General features: G+C 42.0%; 1 protein-coding gene and 1 long non-coding RNA gene across 2 annotated transcripts in view; both read left to right on the top strand.

The window, feature by feature from the left end:
* The window catches only part of LOC120042412, a 7,206-nt gene extending 1,747 nt beyond the window's left edge, over positions 1 to 5,459 (top strand). The window contains exon 4 of the long non-coding RNA XR_005476099.1: positions 5,330 to 5,459. This is a non-coding gene — a long non-coding RNA (uncharacterized LOC120042412). The remainder of the gene's footprint in view (positions 1 to 5,329) is intronic.
* A 594-nt stretch (positions 5,460 to 6,053) lies between these two features.
* On the top strand, positions 6,054 to 17,148 carry LOC120042413 (dixin-A-like). Its single transcript, XM_038987245.1, has 5 exons — positions 6,054 to 6,110; positions 14,717 to 14,825; positions 16,321 to 16,429; positions 16,751 to 16,830; positions 16,907 to 17,148. Exons 2-5 carry the CDS (start codon positions 14,719 to 14,721, stop codon positions 16,926 to 16,928), a joined length of 318 nt encoding a protein of 105 aa, XP_038843173.1. The 5' UTR covers positions 6,054 to 6,110; positions 14,717 to 14,718; the 3' UTR covers positions 16,929 to 17,148.
* The last annotated feature ends 3,992 nt before the right edge of the window (positions 17,149 to 21,140 follow it).

Below are 21,140 nucleotides of genomic sequence, written 5' to 3'. Positions count from 1 at the left end.
GGAGAGTTTAGCCACCGAGGGTTTTGATAACATTTAGAGACTTTTTCCACTCAATTCTGCCGTGAAAGAGAAGAGAAGATGTCTGTGCAAGGCAAGGCAAATTGGTGCTGTGACGTTGTCGTGGCAATGGTAAAACATCTAGTGCAGGCATGGGCAACTTTGATGGGGTTGGGGGCCACAAAAAGTCTGAACTCATCATGAGGGGCCGTAGTTGTCCGTACCCACACATGCTGTCAGAGCTGTCCCGAAGCAAAATACTACTCATTTTTCCACGGGGTGGAGACAAATGTTTACTGTTGCTAATATGACATCTGAGTGAAAGTGACTAACAAAATCAATGGGCGTCCTCCGGTTGGTAATTTGATCATGATTAGTACAAGTTTAGATAGCTGCCCGCTAGACTAATTTACCAATCTAAAACATGTTGGCTGACATGGCTGATTGAGTGACTGTCAGTGACTAACATAACAAGAGAAAAACTGCTGAGATGCACTACTAAATTTAGAAATTGCACCTTGTGTATTCTACTATTCTAACTCTCAACAATAAGTTGAGATCCCGACTGAGTTCCTAAAATAAATATTTGAGCACAACTCTATATTTCTTACACTGTATTATTATTATTTCTATATTTATTCCGCCCACTCTAGACCTTAAACAATTTAAGCTATTAAAACTAAACCAACTTCCAAATGTCCAGACTGCCCCAACTTAGATTGCTTAGGAAAATATTTGTTATAATTTTTTAACTATAACAATATTTAAATGATCTCCCAATGCATTTCAATGGCAGAAAAAGGGCCAATAATAGATTTGATTGGTCTGGGGGCCCACAAAAAGGGGCCGCCAGTTGCCGATCTCCGATCTAGTGCCTTCTAGCGAAAAGCCAATAGTGATTCTCACAGAAAACAGAATGGTAACACTGCTAGCAGTTTTATGGAACTAGAAAAACTTGGACATAATTCTTCTTCTTCAGCACTGAACTCCTATTACACTTTTAAGCTAGAAACGCAGTTCAGATTTTTATATTATTTGTGTAATCTGGTCTGGATTGCGTTGCTTGTATACAACATTTTCATATCTTTTCTACTTTGTAAACTATTTAAACTTTGCGTCCTCCATCCGTTTCATGGGATTTCCTCAACGTTCTGACGGTCCCATTGTGACATCACTTCCAACATTCCATTGACTGTAAATGCAACTTTTCCAACAACTTAGACAGTTAGAGGATATGATAACTTGGTCTACTTCCAACAACTTAGACAGTTAGAGGATATGATAACTTGGTCTACTTCCAACAACTTAGACAGTCAGAGGATATGATAACTTGGTCTACTTCCAACAACTTAGACAGTCAGAGGATATGATAACTTGGTCTACTTCCAACAACTTAGACAGTCAGAGGATATGATAACTTGGTCTACTTCCAACAACTTAGACAGTCAGAGGATATGATAACTTGGTCTACTTCCAACAACTTAGACAGTCAGAGGATATGATAACTTGGTCTACTTCAACAACTTAGACAGTCAGAGGATATGATAACTTGGTCTACTTCCAACAACTTAGACAGTTAGAGGATATGATAACTTGGTCTACTTCCAACAACTTAGACAGAGGATATGATAACTTGGTCTACTTCCAACAACTTAGACAGAGGATATGATAACTTGGTCTACTTCCAACAACTTAGACAGTTAGAGGATATGATAACTTGGTCTACTTCCAACAACTTAGACAGTCAGAGGATATGATAACTTGGTCTACTTCCAACAACTTAGACAGTCAGAGGATATGATAACTTGGTCTACTTCCAACAACTTAGACAGTCAGAGGATATGATAACTTGGTCTACTTCCAACAACTTAGACAGTCAGAGGATATGATAACTTGGTCTACTTCCAACAACTTAGACAGTTAGAGGATATGATAACTTGGTCTACTTCCAACAACTTAGACAGTCAGAGGATATGATAACTTGGTCTACTTCAACAACTTAGACAGTCAGAGGATATGATAACTTGGTCTACTTCCAACAACTTAGACAGTTAGAGGATATGATAACTTGGTCTACTTCCAACAACTTAGACAGTTAGAGGATATGATAACTTGGTCTACTTCCAACAACTTAGACAGTCAGAGGATATGATAACTTGGTCTACTTCCAACAACTTAGACAGTCAGAGGATATGATAACTTGGTCTACTTCCAACAACTTAGACAGTCAGAGGATATGATAACTTGGTCTACTTCCAACAACTTAGACAGTCAGAGGATATGATAACTTGGTCTACTTCCAACAACTTAGACAGTCAGAGGATATGATAACTTGGTCTACTTCAACAACTTAGACAGTCAGAGGATATGATAACTTGGTCTACTTCCAACAACTTAGACAGTTAGAGGATATGATAACTTGGTCTACTTCCAACAACTTAGACAGAGGATATGATAACTTGGTCTACTTCCAACAACTTAGACAGAGGATATGATAACTTGGTCTACTTCCAACAACTTAGACAGTTAGAGGATATGATAACTTGGTCTACTTCCAACAACTTAGACAGTCAGAGGATATGATAACTTGGTCTACTTCCAACAACTTAGACAGTTAGAGGATATGATAACTTGGTCTACTTCCAACAACTTAGACAGTTAGAGGATATGATAACTTGGTCTACTTCCAACAACTTAGACAGTTAGAGGATATGATAACTTGGTCTACTTCCAACAACTTAGACAGTTAGAGGATATGATAACTTGGTCTACTTCCAACAACTTAGACAGTCAGAGGATATGATAACTTGGTCTACTTCCAACAACTTAGACAGTTAGAGGATATGATAACTTGGTCTACTTCCAACAACTTAGACAGTTAGAGGATATGATAACTTGGTCTACTTCCAACAACTTAGACAGTCAGAGGATATGATAACTTGGTCTACTTCCAACAACTTAGACAGTTAGAGGATATGATAACTTGGTCTACTTCCAACAACTTAGACAGAGGATATGATAACTTGGTCTACTTCCAACAACTTAGACAGAGGATATGATAACTTGGTCTACTTCCAACAACTTAGACAGTCAGAGGATATGATAACTTGGTCTACTTCCAACAACTTAGACAGTCAGAGGATATGATAACTTGGTCTACTTCCAACAACTTAGACAGTCAGAGGATATGATAACTTGGTCTACTTCCAACAACTTAGACAGTCAGAGGATATGATAACTTGGTCTACTTCCAACAACTTAGACAGTCAGAGGATATGATAACTTGGTCTACTTCCAACAACTTAGACAGTCAGAGGATATGATAACTTGGTCTACTTCCTTGCAATTCAAGTTATTATCTGGTACCGATCCAACGTTATAGCTGTTTTAGTAACCGCATCAACAACATTTTCGGGAACTTTTTATAAACTGAAATTTTTACCACTTTCCCAAAAAGTTAGATGGTATGACATTTCCACCTACTTTTCTACTATTGAAATCTGTTGTCGGAACAAAAATATGTTAGCAATTTAATTATACAGCAGTTGTAGTAACTACATTAACATAAAATATGTTAATAATCTAATGATGCAACAGTTGTAGTAACTACATTAACATAAAATATGTTAATAATCTAATTATACAACAGTTGTAGTGACTACATTAACATAAACTATGTTAATAATCTAATGATGCAGCAGTTGTAGTGACTACATTAACATATTTTCCCGCAACTTTTCCCAACGCCTGCCGTTTTGACCACTCCCCCAACAAGTCAGAGAAAAACTTATAGCGTATGAAATCTTCCTTTACTTGTCTGCTTTTCAAATTTGAGGTAGAGCTGTTTTAGTAACCCATCAACTGCTTTCAGTAAGTCATGTCAGAAGCCAGCAGACACGTACTGTTTCCTGTTCTGTGTGCATGAGCAACAGTACAATCTCTGATGTGCTGGAATATCTGCATGTCACATAAACTCGGCACACTTTTCTACCCAAACCGTCCCTCCCAGACTCCTGTGTCACCGGCTCAGGCATCGGAGGCTTGAAGTCAACATCAGAATCAGATGAAGACTCTTCATCAGCTTCATGAAGACTCTTCATCAGCAACGTTGATTTCAAGCTCACTATCTGATCCTCCATCCGACTCCAACTCATCTAAATTCTGCAGAATGCGTCCATTCGTTTGGTTTGCCATTGTGAACTACACACATATGTACATGTTGTACTCAGTGTCTGATTTGACACTCTGAGGAGAAATGATCTACCGTTTCCAGCCTTTCATAATAACATAATTAGACCGCCCACAATTCTTCATTCATCATTACACTATTGTTCTAAATTCAATCACTCTTCACCCTCCTCATCATTTAGTTCATTGAAGTCACAATGATCAGTTTCTATCTGGTTTCTATCGCCCATTCATCCATTGAATCCACATCACCTCATGTTTCAGCATGATAATGCACGACCCCATATCGACCCCATATCGCATGGATCTGGACACAATTCCTGGAAGCTGAACATGTCCCAGTTCTTCCATGGCCTGCATACTCACCAGACATGTCACCCATTGAGCATGTTTGGGATGCTCTGGATCGACGTGTACGACAGAGTGTTCCAGTTCCCACCAATATCCAGCAACTTCACACGGCCATTGAAGAGGAGTGGGACAACATTCCACAGGCCACCAATCAACAGCCTGATCAACTCTATGTGAAGGAGATGTGTCACACTGGATGAGGCAAATGGTGGTCACAGCAGATACTGACTGGTTTTCATGAGGCAAATGTTGGTCACAGCAGATACTGACTGGTTTTCATGAGGTAAATGGTGGTCACACCGGATACTGACTGGTTTTCATGAGGTAAATGGTGGTCAGATACTGACTGGTTTTCATGAGGCAAATGTTGGTCACAGCAGATACTGACTGGTTTTCATGAGGTAAATGGTGGTCACACCAGATACTGACTGGTTTTCATGAGGCAAATGGTGGTCACACCGGATACTGACTGGTTTTCATGAGGTAAATGGTGGTCACACCAGATACTGACTGGTTTTCTGATCCACGCCCCTACTGTTTTTTTAAGGTGTCTTTGACCAACAGATATATATCTGTATTTCCAGTCATGTGAAATCCATAGATTAGGGCGTAATGAATTTAGTTCAATTGTCTGGTTTCCTTATATGAACTGTAACTCTTAACTAAATCTTAGAAATTGTTGCATGTCGCATTTATATTTTTGTTCGGTGTGTATATACATGTGTGTGTGTGTGTGTGTGTGTGTGTGTGTGTGTGTGTGTGTGTGTGTGTGTGTGTGTGTGTGTGTGTGTAGGCTGAGGAGCTGCAGCTGGTGCGGTCAGCGTTGAGGAGTCTGAGAGGAGTGTTCCGAGAGCAGGATCCTCAACATCACACTCTGGATACACTGGAGCAGGGCATCACATCACTGACCGACAGACTGATACACACACACCAGGTACACACACACACACCAGGTACACACACACACTCTGGATACACTGGAGCAGGGCATCACATCACTGACCGACAGACTGATACACACACACCAGGTACACACACACACTCTGGATACACTGGAGCAGGGCATCACATCACTGACCGACAGACTGATACACACACACCAGGTACACACACACACACACACCAGGTACACACACACACCAGGTACACACACACACTCTGGATACACTGGAGCAGGGCATCACATCACTGACCGACAGACTGATACACACACACCAGGTACACACACACACCAGGTACACACACACACACCAGGTACACACACACACACCAGGTACACACACACACACCAGGTACACACACACACCAGGTACACACACACACACCAGGTACACACACACACCAGGTACACACACACACCAGGTACACACACACACCAGGTACACACACACACACACACACCAGGTACACACACACACCAGGTACACACACACACACACACACACACCAGGTACACACACACACCAGGTACACAGACTCTTATCCCTTGACTGTTGTGTGTTGTGTTCCTCAGGGGAGGGGAAAGTCTTCAGGATGCATCACACACCAGCAGCACGACTCCTGGCCTCCAAGCAGTAAGATCCCCGATGCACTGTCACAACGCATTATATTTTACAGAGAACGCTTTCGCGTGCGACACATTGGTGGTGGCTCCGTGGGAAACTTAATAAAAATAAGTAGATCATATTATTTCACACCTTGATAGCTCTTCTTTGTCTATAAAAAATGATGTGAACTTCATACGTTTGAACAAGTGACAGGAAGCATAAGAATACATTTGTTCGTATGGACAGTAAGTAAACATTTTCGGATCGTTAAAGGCCGACATTTGATAGTTTCAATGAAAAAACACTTTGTAACATAACTATAGAAAGGGAACATTGTGGTTTGGGACCTCGTTTAAACCCGCCTATAGGGCCTATTGTCTTCCTGAAGAACACCAACATCAACCATTAACATCAACCATTAACATCAACCATTAACATCAACCATCAACATCAACCATCAACCATCAACATCAACCATCAACATAAACCATCAACCATCAACCATTAACATCAACCATTAACATCAACCATCAACATCAACCATCAACCATTAACATCAACCATTAACATCAACCATTAACATCAACCATTAACATCAACCATTAACATCAACCATTAACATCAACCATTAACATCAACCATCAACATAAACCATCAACCATTAACATCAACCATCAACCATTAACATCAACCATCAACATAAACCATCAACCATTAACATCAACCATCAACCATTAACATCAACCATCAACATAAACCATCAACCATCAACATCAACCATCAACCATCAACATCAACCATCAACCATCAACCATTAACATCAACCATTAACATCAACCATTAACATCAACCATTAACCATTAACATCAACCATCAACATAAACCATTAACATCAACCATTAACATCAACCATCAACCATTAACATCAACCATTAACATCAACCATCAACATCAACCATCAACATAAACCATCAACCATTAACATCAACCATCAACCATTAACATCAACCATCAACATCAACCATTAACATCAACCATTAACATCAACCATTAACATCAACCATCAACACCAACCATCAACACCAACCATCAACACCAACCATCAACATCAACCATCAACATCAACCATTAACACCAACCATCAACACCAACCATCAACACCAACCATCAACCATTAACACCAACCATCAACACCAACCATCAACACCAACCATCAACCATTAACACCAACCATTAACACCAACCATCAACCATTAACATCAACCATTAACATCAACCATTAACATAAACCATCAACACCAACCATCAACCATTAACATCAACCATCAACACCAACCATCAACACCAACCATCAACACCAACCATCAACATCAACCATCAACATCAACCATTAACATCAACCATTAACACCAACCATCAACACCAACCATCAACCATTAACACCAACCATCAACACCAACCATCAACACCAACCATCAACACCAACCATTAACACCAACCATTAACACCAACCATCAACCATTAACATCAACCATTAACATCAACCATTAACATAAACCATCAACACCAACCATCAACCATTAACATCAACCATTAACACCAACCACCAACCATTAACACCAACCATTAACATCAACCATTAACACCAACCATTAACATCAACCATTAACATCAACCATTAACATCAACCATTAACACCAACCATTAACATCAACCATTAACACCAACCATCAACATCAACCACCAACCATTAACACCAACCATCAACACCAACCATCAACCATTAACACCAACCATCAACCATCAACCATTAACACCAACCATCAACCATCAACCATTAACACCAACCATTAACACCAACCATTAACATCAACCATTAACATCAACCATTAACACCAACCATTAACATCAACCATTAACACCAACCATCAACATCAACCACCAACCATCAACACCAACCATTAATATATTAACATCAACCATTAACATCAACCATCAACACCAACCACCAACCATTAACACCAACCATTAACACCAACCATTAACACCAACCATTAACATCAACCATTAACATCAACCATTAACACCAACCATTAACATCAACCATTAACACCAACCATCAACACCAACCATCAACACCAACCATCAACCATTAACACCAACCATTAACACCAACCATCAACCATTAACATCAACCATTAACATCAACCATTAACATAAACCATCAACACCAACCATCAACCATTAACATCAACCATTAACACCAACCACCAACCATTAACACCAACCATTAACACCAACCATTAACACCAACCATTAACACCAACCATTAACATCAACCATTAACATCAACCATTAACATCAACCATTAACACCAACCATTAACACCAACCATTAACATCAACCATTAACACCAACCATCAACATCAACCACCAACCATTAACACCAACCATCAACATCAACCATCAACCATTAACACCAACCATCAACATCAACCATCAACCATTAACACCAACCATTAACACCAACCATTAACATCAACCATTAACATCAACCATTAACACCAACCATTAACATCAACCATTAACACCAACCATCAACATCAACCACCAACCATCAACACCAACCATTAATATATTAACATCAACCATTAACATCAACCATCAACACCAACCACCAACCATTAACACCAACCATTAACACCAACCATTAACACCAACCATTAACATCAACCATTAACATCAACCATTAACACCAACCATTAACATCAACCATTAACATCAACCATTAACACCAACCATCAACATCAACCACCAACCATTAACACCAACCATTAACACCAACCATCAACATCAACCACCAACCATTAACACCAACCATTAACACCAACCATTAACACCAACCATTAACACCAACCATTAACACCAACCATTAACACCAACCATCAACATCAACCACCAACCATTAACACCAACCATTAACACCAACCATTAACACCAACCATCAACATCAACCACCAACCATTAACACCAACCATTAACACCAACCATTAACACCAACCATTAACACCAACCATCAACATCAACCACCAACCATTAACATCAACCATTAACACCAACCATCAACATCAACCACCAACCATTAACATCAACCATTAACACCAACCATTAACATCAACCATTAACACCAACCATCAACATCAACCACCAACCATCAACACCAACCATTAATATATTAACATCAACCATTAACATCAACCATCAACACCAACCACCAACCATTAACACCAACCATTAACACCAACCATTAACACCAACCATTAACACCAACCATCAACATCAACCACCAACCATTAACACCAACCATTAACACCAACCATCAACATCAACCACCAACCATTAACACCAACCATTAACACCAACCATTAACACCAACCATTAACACCAACCATTAACACCAACCATCAACATCAACCACCAACCATTAACACCAACCATTAACACCAACCATTAACACCAACCATTAACACCAACCATCAACATCAACCACCAACCATTAACACCAACCATCAACACCAACCATCAACACCAACCATCAACACCAACCATCAACACCAACCATCAACACCAACCATCAACACCAACCATCAACACCAACCATCAACACCAACCATCAACACCAACCATCAACACCAACCATCAACACCAACCATCAACACCAACCATCAACACCAACCATCAACACCAACCATCAACACCAACCATCAACACCAACCATCAACACCAACCATCAACACCAACCATCAACACCAACCATCAACACCAACCATCAACACCAACCATCAACACCAACCATCAACACCAACCATCAACACCAACCACCAACACCAACCACCAACACCAACCACCAACACCAACCACCAACACCAACCACCAACACCAACCACCAACACCAACCACCAACACCAACCACCAACACCAACCACCAACACCAACCATTAACACCAACCATTAACACCAACCATTAACACCAACCACCAACCATTAACATCAACCATTAACTATTTATAATATGGAAAATAGGCTCCATGTAACTTACAGTATATCAAGGACCCTGTCCACTTCCAAAAATGTTTCAATTGGATGAAGCCGCTTTTTTATCAAAAATAGTTATACTAGTGGATATTGTACGTTATGGATATTTTTATTTATTTATTTAACCTTTATTTAACCAGGAAGGGCTCATTGAGATTTAAAATCTCTTTTTCAAGAGCGTCCTGGCCAAGATAGGCAGCACCAAGTCATTACAAAAAATTACAGACAGACAACATGAAAAACTACAAGTAATCTAGTAAAAACCATTCATGAATTCACAAGAGTATAACAATATCAAAAACAGCAAATTAAAAACATTGACAGGTCAGGGAATCAGCCTCAAAATCCTTCATCAGTGATTTAAAAACACCAATCGGGACAAGTTCTTCCAGTTTAAAATTATTTTGTAAGGTGTTCCAAGACGATGGCGCAGAGTACATAAAAGACCTTTTACCAAATTCAGTTCGGACATTTGGAACAGTTAGCAGGATAAAGTCCAGTGAACGAAGAGAGTACCCACCACATTTCTGAACAATAAAAATGCCCAAATAAAAAGGTAGTAAACCCAAAATGGCTTTGTAAATAAAAGTATACCAGTGACTGAGCCTACGAGTGACTAGAGAAGGCCAGCCAACCCTGGTATACAAAGTGCAGTGGTGCGTAATGGTTTTGCAGTTTAAAATAAATCTCAAAGTGCCATGGTAAAGGGTGTCAATTGATCTCAAACACTGAGCGGAAGCATTCATATATAAAATATCCCCATAGTCTAGTAAAGGCATAAATGTAGCTGATACTAGCCTCCTTCTGGCTTCAAAAGTTGAAGTTATAAGTTTACATACCCTTAGGTTGGACTCATTAAAATTCGTTACTACCATTCTTTATATAATTTCTTTGTTTCATAGTGTAGTTTCTGTTTCTTTTTATTTTGTTTAGTCACATGATTTCTTAATTTGCAGTATGTTTGCCAATCAGTTGGGCTGCCAGACTTGATTGCCATACCGTTTGCCTCATCCCTCTCAACTATACCATTTTTCAATTCCTCATCAATCCACGGGGATTTAACAGTTTATACAGTAATGTTCTTATTGGGTGTTTATTAGTAACTGGAATAAGTAGTTTCATAAATGCGTCACATGCAGCGTCTGGTTGCTCCTCAGTTTATATTTTGTTTTTATTGCTACTATGGTGTGTTTCGTGTGTATGCTTTGAAAGTAAATGTGTATATCTACATGTTACCTCTTGGTGGGTTGGGGAGAAAAGATAAGCCATTTTAGTTAAATTTGTCTTTTGTTTCTGTTAGTCTTTAGTGACATGGATAGAAGTACAGTCTGCTGTCATTCTGATCTAAGAATATTACTCCTGCTTATTATGAAGAAAAAATACATCTGTTTAACTTTGTAAACTAAAGGTGTGTTTAGAATTATTTTTGTTGTATTAATGCTATTTAATCTCTCCTCAGACTAATATTATTCTGTTTGTCCTGTGGGTACCTTTGCCACTGTTCCACCCCTTGTGTATTGCGCTGTCATGCAGCGTCTGGTTGCTCCTCATTACCCACCACAGACCAGCAGTGTCTGGTTGCTCCTCATTACACACCACAGACCAGCAGTGTCTGGTTGCTCCTCATTACCCACCACAGACCAGCAGTGTCTGGTTGCTCCTCATTACACACCACAGACCAGCAGTGTCTGGTTGCTCCTCATTAAACACCACAGACCAGCAGCGTCTGGTTGCTCCTCATTACAGACCAGCAGCGTCTGGTTGCTCCTCATTACCCACCACAGACCAACAGCGTCTGGTTGCTCCTCATTACACACCACAGACCAGCAGTGTCTGGTTGCTCCTCATTAAACACCACAGACCAGCAGCGTCTGGTTGCTCCTCATTACACACCACAGACCAGCAGCGTCTGGTTGCTCCTCATTACACACCACGGACCAGCAGTGTCTGGTTGCTCCTCATTACACACCACAGACCAGCAGTGTCTGGTTGCTCCTCATTACCCACCACAGACCAGCAGTGTCTGGTTGCTCCTCATTACACACCACAGACCAGCAGCGTCTGGTTGCTCCTCATTACCCACCACAGACCAGCAGTGTCTGGTTGCTCCTCATTACCCACCACAGACCAGCAGTGTCTGGTTGCTCCTCATTACCCACCACAGACCAGCAGTGTCTGGTTGCTCCTCATTACACACCACAGACCAGCAGTGTCTGGTTGCTCCTCATTACACACCACAGACCAGCAGTGTCTGGTTGCTCCTCATTACACACCACAGACCAGCAGTGTCTGGTTGCTCCTCATTACACACCACAGACCAGCAGTGTCTGGTTGCTCCTCATTACACACCACGGACCAGCAGCGTCTGGTTGCTCCTCATTACAGACCAACAGCGTCTGGTTGCTCCTCATTACACACCACAGACCAACAGCGTCTGGTTGCTCCTCATTACACACCACAGACCAGCAGTGTCTGGTTGCTCCTCATTACACACCACGGACCAGCAGCGTCTGGTTGCTCCTCATTACCCACCACAGACCAGCAGTGTCTGGTTGCTCCTCATTACCCACCACAGACCAGCAGTGTCTGGTTGCTCCTCATTACACACCACGGACCAGCAGCGTCTGGTTGCTCCTCATTACCCACCACAGACCAGCAGTGTCTGGTTGCTCCTCATTACCCACCACAGACCAGCAGCGTCTGGTTGCTCCTCATTACAGACCACAGACCAGCAGTGTCTGGTTGCTCCTCATTACAGACCACAGACCAGCAGTGTCTGGTTGCTCCTCATTACCCACCACGGACCAGCAGCGTCTGGTTGCTCCTCATTACACACCACAGACCAGCAGCGTCTGGTTGCTCCTCATTACACACCACAGACCAGCAGTGTCTGGTTGCTCCTCATTACAGACCAGCAGCGTCTGGTTGCTCCTCATTACAGACCAGCAGCGTCTGGTTGCTCCTCATTACACACCACAGACCAGCAGCGTCTGGTTGCTCCTCATTACCCACCACAGACCAACAGCGTCTGGTTGCTCCTCATTACACACCACAGACCAACAGCGTCTGGTTGCTCATTACACACCACAGACCAGCAGTGTCTGGTTGCTCCTCATTACACACCACAGACCAGCAGCGTCTGGTTGCTCCTCATTACACACCACAGACCAGCAGTGTCTGGTTGCTCCTCATTACAGACCAGCAGCGTCTGGTTGCTCCTCATTACAGACCAGCAGTGTCTGGTTGCTCCTCATTACAGACCAGCAGCGTCTGGTTGCTCCTCATTACCCACCACAGACCAGCAGTGTCTGGTTGCTCCTCATTACACACCACAGACCAGCAGCGTCTGGTTGCTCCTCATTACAGACCACAGACCAGCAGTGTCTGGTTGCTCCTCATTACAGACCAGCAGTGTCTGGTTGCTCCTCATTACAGACCAGCAGCGTCTGGTTGCTCCTCATTACAGACCAGCAGCGTCTGGTTGCTCCTCATTACAGACCAGCAGCGTCTGGTTGCTCCTCATTACAGACCAGCAGTGTCTGGTTGCTCCTCATTACAGACCAGCAGCGTCTGGTTGCTCCTCATTACAGACCAGCAGCGTCTGGTTGCTCCTCATTACCCACCACAGACCAGCAGTGTCTGGTTGCTCCTCATTACCCACCACAGACCAGCAGTGTCTGGTTGCTCCTCATTACAGACCAGCAGCGTCTGGTTGCTCCTCATTACAGACCAGCAGTGTCTGGTTGCTCCTCATTACCCACCACAGACCAGCAGCGTCTGGTTGCTCCTCATTACAGACCAGCAGTGTCTGGTTGCTCCTCATTACACACCACAGACCAACAAATATTCTTTACATCATCAACAAAGGAATCACTACAAAACTTAGTGTATGACCTCTTATACGACAGCGTAGCCTAGTGGTTAGAGTGTTGGGTTAGTAACCGAAAGGTTGCAACTTCAAATCCCTGAGCTGACAAGGTACATATCTGTCGTTCTGCCCCTGAACAGTTAACCCACTAGGCCGTCATTGAAATTAAGAATTTGTTCTTAACTGACTTGCCTAGTTAAATAAAATACACTATATTAGGCCCAGCCTTAGGAACTTTGGCTTTCCTAGAAATGGCTATTATATTGTGATCACTACATCCTATGGATTTGGATACTACTTTAAAGCAAATATCAGCAGCGTTAGTAAAGATGTGATCAATACATGCTGAAGATTTAATTCCTGTGCTGTTTGTAACTACCCTGGTAGGTTGACTGACAACCTGATCCAGGTTACAGGCGCTGGTTACAGTTTGACGTTTTTTCCTGAGTGGGCAGCTTGATGATAGCCGGTTAATATTTAAAATCACCCAGAAAAAATACTTCTCTGTTGACGCAATTTTTGAAGGAGGAACCACTGTATTGTACGGTCGTTGGGTGCACCAGGGGGTCTACGCAGTGTAGGACCTTCCCTGGCATGTGTTTCTTGACAAAAAGACATGTCAGCCACACACATGAAATGTCCCCTTTTTCTGATGGTGTGTGTGTTCCAGAGATGGCCCACTCCTACAGTAGTCCATTGGTGAGCTCGTGTGGTTCCACTAAGGTCCTCTATTTTACAGACCACTCACACACACCCTGCATGATCCACATCAACAAGAGGTACGTGTGTTTACCTAACCCCTAATCATAACCAATGTATCTGGAGCCTTGAAATGTTTCAGAATCACCTTTATTCGACAAATACATTTGCATGAACAGTAATTTAATTTGGTGAAATGGTGCTGCCACAATAAACAGGATATAGAGACATCTCTAGATGAACAATCCACATGTAGTACCTTCAGAAAGGATTCACACCACCTGGCTTTTTCCACATTGTTTTATTACAGCCTGAATTTAAAACGGATTAAATTGAGATTTTGTGTCACTGGCCTACACATAATACCCCATAATGTTAAAGTGGAATTGTGTTTTTAGACATTTTTTTTACAAATTAATTAAAAATGAAAAGCCGAAATCTCTTGAGTCAATAAGTATTCAACTCCTTTATTATCTCAAGCCTAAATAAGGAGTAAGCATTTACTTAACAAGTCACATAATAAGTTGCATGAAACTGAAGGTGGATCAACAACATTGTAGTTACTCCACAATACTAACCTAAATGACAGAGTGAAAAGGAAGTCTATACAGATTAATAATATGCCAAAACATGCATGCTGTTTGCAAAAAGGCACTAAAGTAAAACTGCAAAAGGTGTGGCAAATTAATCAACTTTATGTCCTGAATACAAAGCGTTATGTTTGGGGAAAATCCAACACGTCACTGAGTACCACTTCATATTGTCAAGCATGGTGGTGGCTGCATCATGTTATGGGTATGCTTGTCATCTGCAATGACGAGGGAGTTTTGTAATAATAAAAAATAAATGGTATAAAACTAAGCACATGCAAAATCCTAGAGGAAAACCTGGTTCAGTCTACTTTCCAACAGACACTTGGAGATGAATTCACCTTTCAGCAGGACAATTACCTAAAACACAAGGCCAAATCTACACTGGCAGACATTGAATGTCCCAAAGTGAGTTACAGTTTTTACATAAATCATCTTAAAAATGGCAAGACTTGAAAATTGCTGTCTAGCAATGATCAACAACCAACTTGAAAGAACTTGAACAATAAAAAATTTAAAAAAATGTGCAGATATTGTACAATCCAGGTTTGCAAAGCTCTTAGAGACTTACCCAGAAAGACTCACAGCTGTAATCGCTGCCAAAGGTGATTCTATCATATACTGACTCGGGTGTGAATAATTATGTAAATAAGATGTATGTATTTCATGTTCCAATACATTTGCAAACATTTCTAAAAACATATTTTCACTTTGTGTGTAGATGGGTGAGAGAATTTTTTTTATTTAATCCATTTTGAATTGAGACTAACAACAAAATGTGCAATAAGTCAAGGGGTATGAATACTTTCTGAAGGCCCTGTATGTAGAGAAGTATTAAACAAAACAAAAACAATGACAGGATCATGTGCAATGGAGGAACTATAAAATGTCAAGAGTCAGGATGTGCAGAGATGCAGTTTTGGATGATCATGCAGGGTGCATAGTCCGGGTGAGAAGATTATTGGAAACATTTGATGTGTGCTAGGTTGGGGAAAGTAACTCTGAGAGATGTGAAGACGGCAGTAGACAGAGATGACAACCACAGATTCCACTTCAAAGCCCTCGACCCCGAGTTTGGTACCGTCAAAGAAGAGGTGAGGAGGGAAGGAGAAAAGAGAGATGAGGGAGAGTAGAGCAGGGGGAGAGAAGAGGGGAGAGGAAAGGAGAAGAGGGGGGGACGAGTGGAGAGGAGGGGGACAAGTGGGGAGGAGAGGCAGAGGACAGAAGGAGAGGAGGTGGAGGAGAGAAGGGGCAGAGGACAGAAAGAGTAGAGTAAAGGAGAGAAGGAGAGGAGGGGGAGGAGAGATGAGGGGGAGGAGAGGAGAGAAGGGGTAGAAGGAGGGAGAGAAGTCTGGTGATCTATACATAAATACAGTCACACTGTTGATATTTTGTGTGTGTGTGTGTATATTTAGGTATTTGAAGACGAGGCGTTGGTTCCAGGCTGGGAGGGGAAGATAGTGGCCTGGGTGGAGGAGGACAACGGAGAGGAGAGGTACGCACTCAAACACATACACACACACACTTCTCCGTCAGTGTTCAGTCTGTCATTGTTCTTTATTTTTCCACAGGATTAAAGGCCCTAGCTGCTGAGGAACTAAAGGCCCTAGCTGCTGAGGAACTAAAGGCCCTAGCTGCTGAGGAACTAAAGGCCCTAGCTGCTGAGGAACTAAAGGCCCTAGCTGCTGAGGAACTAAAGGCCCTAGCTGCTGAGGAACTGAAGGCCCTAGCTGCTGAGGAACTGAAGGCCCTAGCTGCTGAGGATCTAAAGGACCTACAGTTGAAGTCGGAAGTTTACATACACTTAGGTTGGAGTCATTAAAACTCGTTTTTCAACCACTCCACAAATGTATTGTTAATTTGGCAGATCGGTTAGGACATCTACTTTGTGCATGACACAAGTAATGTTTCCAACAATTGTTTACAGACAGATTATTTCACTTATAATTCACTGTATCACAATTCCAGTGGGTCAGAAGTTTACATACACTAAGTTGACTGTGCCTTTGAGCAGCTTGGAAAATTTCAGAAAATGATGTCATGGCTTTAGAAGCTTCTGATAGGCTAATTGACATCATTTGAGTCAAATGGAGGTGTACCTGTGGATGTATTTCAAGGCCGACCTTCAAACTCAGTGCCTCTTTGCTTGACATCATGGGAAAATCAAAAGAAATCAGCCAATACCTCAGAAAAAAAATTGTAGACCTCCACAAGTCTGGTTCATCCTTGGGATCAATTTCCAAATGCCTGAAGGTACCACGTTCATCTGTACAAACAATAGTATGCAAGTATAAACATCATTGGACCACATCATACCGCTCAGGAAGGAGACACGTTCTGTCTCCTAGAGATGAATGTACGTTGGTGCATAAAGTGCAAATCAATACCAGAACAACAGCAAAGGACCTTGTGAAGATGCTGGAGGAAACAGGTACAAAAGTATCTATATCCACAGTAAAACGAGTCCTATATCGACATAATCTGAAAGGCCGCTCAGCAAGGAAGAAGCCACTGCACAAAAACCGCCATAAAAAAGCCAGACTACGGTTTGCAACGGAACATGGGGACAAAGATCATACTTTTTGGAAAAATGTCCTCTGGTCTGATGAAACAAAAATAGAATTGTTTGGCCATAATGACCATCAAAAAAGGGGGACGCTTGCAAGCTGAAGAACACCATCCCAACCGTGAAGCACAGGGGTTGGCAGCATTATGTTGTGGGGGTGCTTTGCTGCAGGAGGGACTGGTGCACTTCACAAAATAGATGGCATCATGAGGCAGGAAAATGATGTGGATATATTGAAGCAACATCTCAAGACATCAGGAAGTTAAAGCTTGGTCGCAAATGGGTCTTCCAAATAAACTATGACCCCAAGCATACTTTCAAAGTTGTGGCAAAATGGCTTAAGGACAACAAAGTCAAGGTATTGGAGTGGCCATCACAAAGCCCTGACCTCAACCCTATAGAAATGTTGTGGGCAGAACTTAAAAAGCGTGTGCGAGCAAGGAGGCCTAAAAACCTGACTCAGTTACACCAGCTCTGTCAGGAGGAATGGGCCAAAATTCACCCAACTTATTGTAGGAATCTTGTGGAAGGCTACCTGAAATGTTTGACCCAAGTTAAACAATTTAAAGGCAATGCTACCAAATACTAATTGAGTGTATGTCAACTTCTGAACCACTGGGAATGTGATGAAAGAAATAAAAGCTTAAATAAATCATTCTCTCTACTATTATTCTGACATTTCACATTCTTAAAATAAAGTGGTGATCCTAACTGACCTAAGACAGTGAATTTTTACTAGGATTAAATGTCAGGGTTTAAATGTATTTATCTAATGTGTATGTAAACTTCCGACTTAGTATTCAGACCCCTTGACTTTTTTCAAATGTTGTTACTTTACAGCCTTATTCTAAAATGGATAAAAAATATTTAAAAAACACAATACTCCATACTGACAAAGCAAAAACTGGTTTTCAGACATTTTTGCAAATGTATAAAAAAAAAAAATGTAATATCACATTTACATAAGTATTCAGACCCTTTACTCAGTACTTTGTTGAAGCACCTTTGGCAGCGATTACAGCCTGGAGTCTTCTTGGGTATGACGCTACAAGCTTGGCACACCTGTATTTGGGGAGTTGTTCCCATTCTTCTCTGCAGATCCTCTCAAGCTCTGTCAGGTTGGATGGGGAGCGTTGATGCACACCTATTTTCAGGTCTCTCAAGATGTTGGGTTCAAGTCCGGGCTCTGGTTGGGCCACTCAAGGACATTCAGTGTCCTGAATCCACTCCTAAATGGTCTTGGCTGTGTGCTTAGGGTCATTGTCCTGTTGGAAGATGAACCTTCGCTCCAGTCTGAGGTCCTGAGCGCTCTGGAGCAGGTTTTCATCAAGGATCTCTGTACTTTGCTCCGTTCATCTTTGCCTTGATCCTGACTAGTCCTGAAAAACATCCCCACAGCATGATGCTCCCACCACCACGCTTCACCGTAGGGATGGTGCCAGGTTTTCTCCAGACATGATGCTTTGCATTCAGGCCAAAGAGTTCAATCTTGGTTTCATCAGACCTGAGAATCTTGTTTCTCATGGTCTGGGAGTCTTTAGGTGCCTTCCAGCAAACTCCAAGCGGACTGTCATGTGCCTTTTACTGAGGAGTGGCTTCCGTCTGGCCACTCTACCATAAAGGCCTGATTGGTGGAGTGCTGCAGAGATGGTTGTCCTTCTGTAAGATTATTCCATTTCCACAGAAGAGCTCTGTCAGTGACCATCGGGTTCTTGGTCACCTCCCTGACCATGGCCCTTCTCCCCCAATTGCTCAGTTTGGCTGGCCGGCCAGCTATAGGATTAGTATTGGTTGTTCCAAACTTCTTCCATTTAAGAATGGGCCTAGCGAGGTGTTGCTGAGGAACACACTGTTACTAAAGGACCTAGTGAGGTGTTGCTGAGGAACACACTGTTACTAAAGGACCTAGAGAGGTGTTGCTGAGGAACACACTGTTACTAAAGGACCTAGAGAGGTGTTGCTGAGGAACACACTGTTACTAAAGGACCTAGTGAGGTGTTGCTAAGGAACACACTGTTACTAAAGGACCTAGTGAGGTGTTGCTAAGGAACACACTGTTACTAAAGGACCTAGTGAGGTGTTGCTAAGGAACACACTGTTACTAAAGGACCTAGTGAGGTGTTGCTGAGGAACACACTGTTACTAAAGGACCTAGAGAGGTGTTGCTAAGGAACACACTGTTACTAAAGGACCTAGAGAGGTGTTGCTGAGGAACACACTGTTACTAAAGGACCTAGAGAGGTGTTGCTGAGGAACACACTGTTACTAAAGGACCTAGTGAGGTGTTGCTGAGGAACACACTGTTACTAAAGGACCTAGAGAGGTGTTGCTGAGGAACACACTGTTACTAAAGGAACTAGAGAGGTGTTGCTGAGGAACACACTGTTACTAAAGGACCTAGTGAGGTGTTGCTAAGGAACACACTGTTACTAAAGGACCTAGTGAGGTGTTGCTAAGGAACACACTGTTACTAAAGGACCTAGTGAGGTGTTGCTAAGGAACACACTGTTACTAAAGGACCTAGTGAGGTGTTGCTGAGGAACACACTGTTACTAAAGGACCTAGAGAGGTGTTGCTAAGGAACACACTGTTACTAAAGGACCTAGAGAGGTGTTGCTGAGGAACACACTGTTACTAAAGGACCTAGTGAAGTGTTGCTAAGGAACACACTGTTACTAAAGGACCTAGTGAGGTGTTGCTGAGGAACACACTGTTACTAAAGGACCTAGTGAGGTGTTGCTGAGGAACACACTGTTACTAAAGGACCTAGAGAGGTGTTGCTAAGGAACACACTGTTACTAAAGGACCTAGAGAGGTGTTGCTGAGGAACACACTGTTACTAAAGGACCTAGAGAGGTGTTGCTAAGGAACACACTGTTACTAAAGGACCTAGTGAGGTGTTGCTGAGGAACACACTGTTACTAAAGGACCTAGTGAGGTGTTGCTAAGGAACACACTGTTACTAAAGGACCTAGAGAGGTGTTGCTGAGGAACACACTGTTACTAAAGGACCTAGAGAGGTGTTGCTAAGGAACACACTGTTACTAAAGGACCTAGTGAGGTGTTGCTGAGGAACACACTGTTACTAAAGGACCTAGAGAGGTGTTGCTGAGGAACACACTGTTACTAAAGGACCTAGTGAGGTGTTGCTGAGGAACACACTGTTACTAAAGGACCTAGTGAGGTGTTGCTGAGGAACACACTGTTACTAAAGGACCTAGTGAGGTGTTGCTGAGGAA

The sequence above is a fragment of the Salvelinus namaycush genome, unplaced genomic scaffold (genome assembly GCF_016432855.1).
Source record: "Salvelinus namaycush isolate Seneca unplaced genomic scaffold, SaNama_1.0 Scaffold678, whole genome shotgun sequence".
In the NCBI taxonomy this organism is placed as follows: Eukaryota; Metazoa; Chordata; class Actinopteri; order Salmoniformes; family Salmonidae; genus Salvelinus; species Salvelinus namaycush.
Note: the sequence above shows the minus strand (reverse complement) of the source record. Positions and strands in the feature narration are given on the sequence as shown.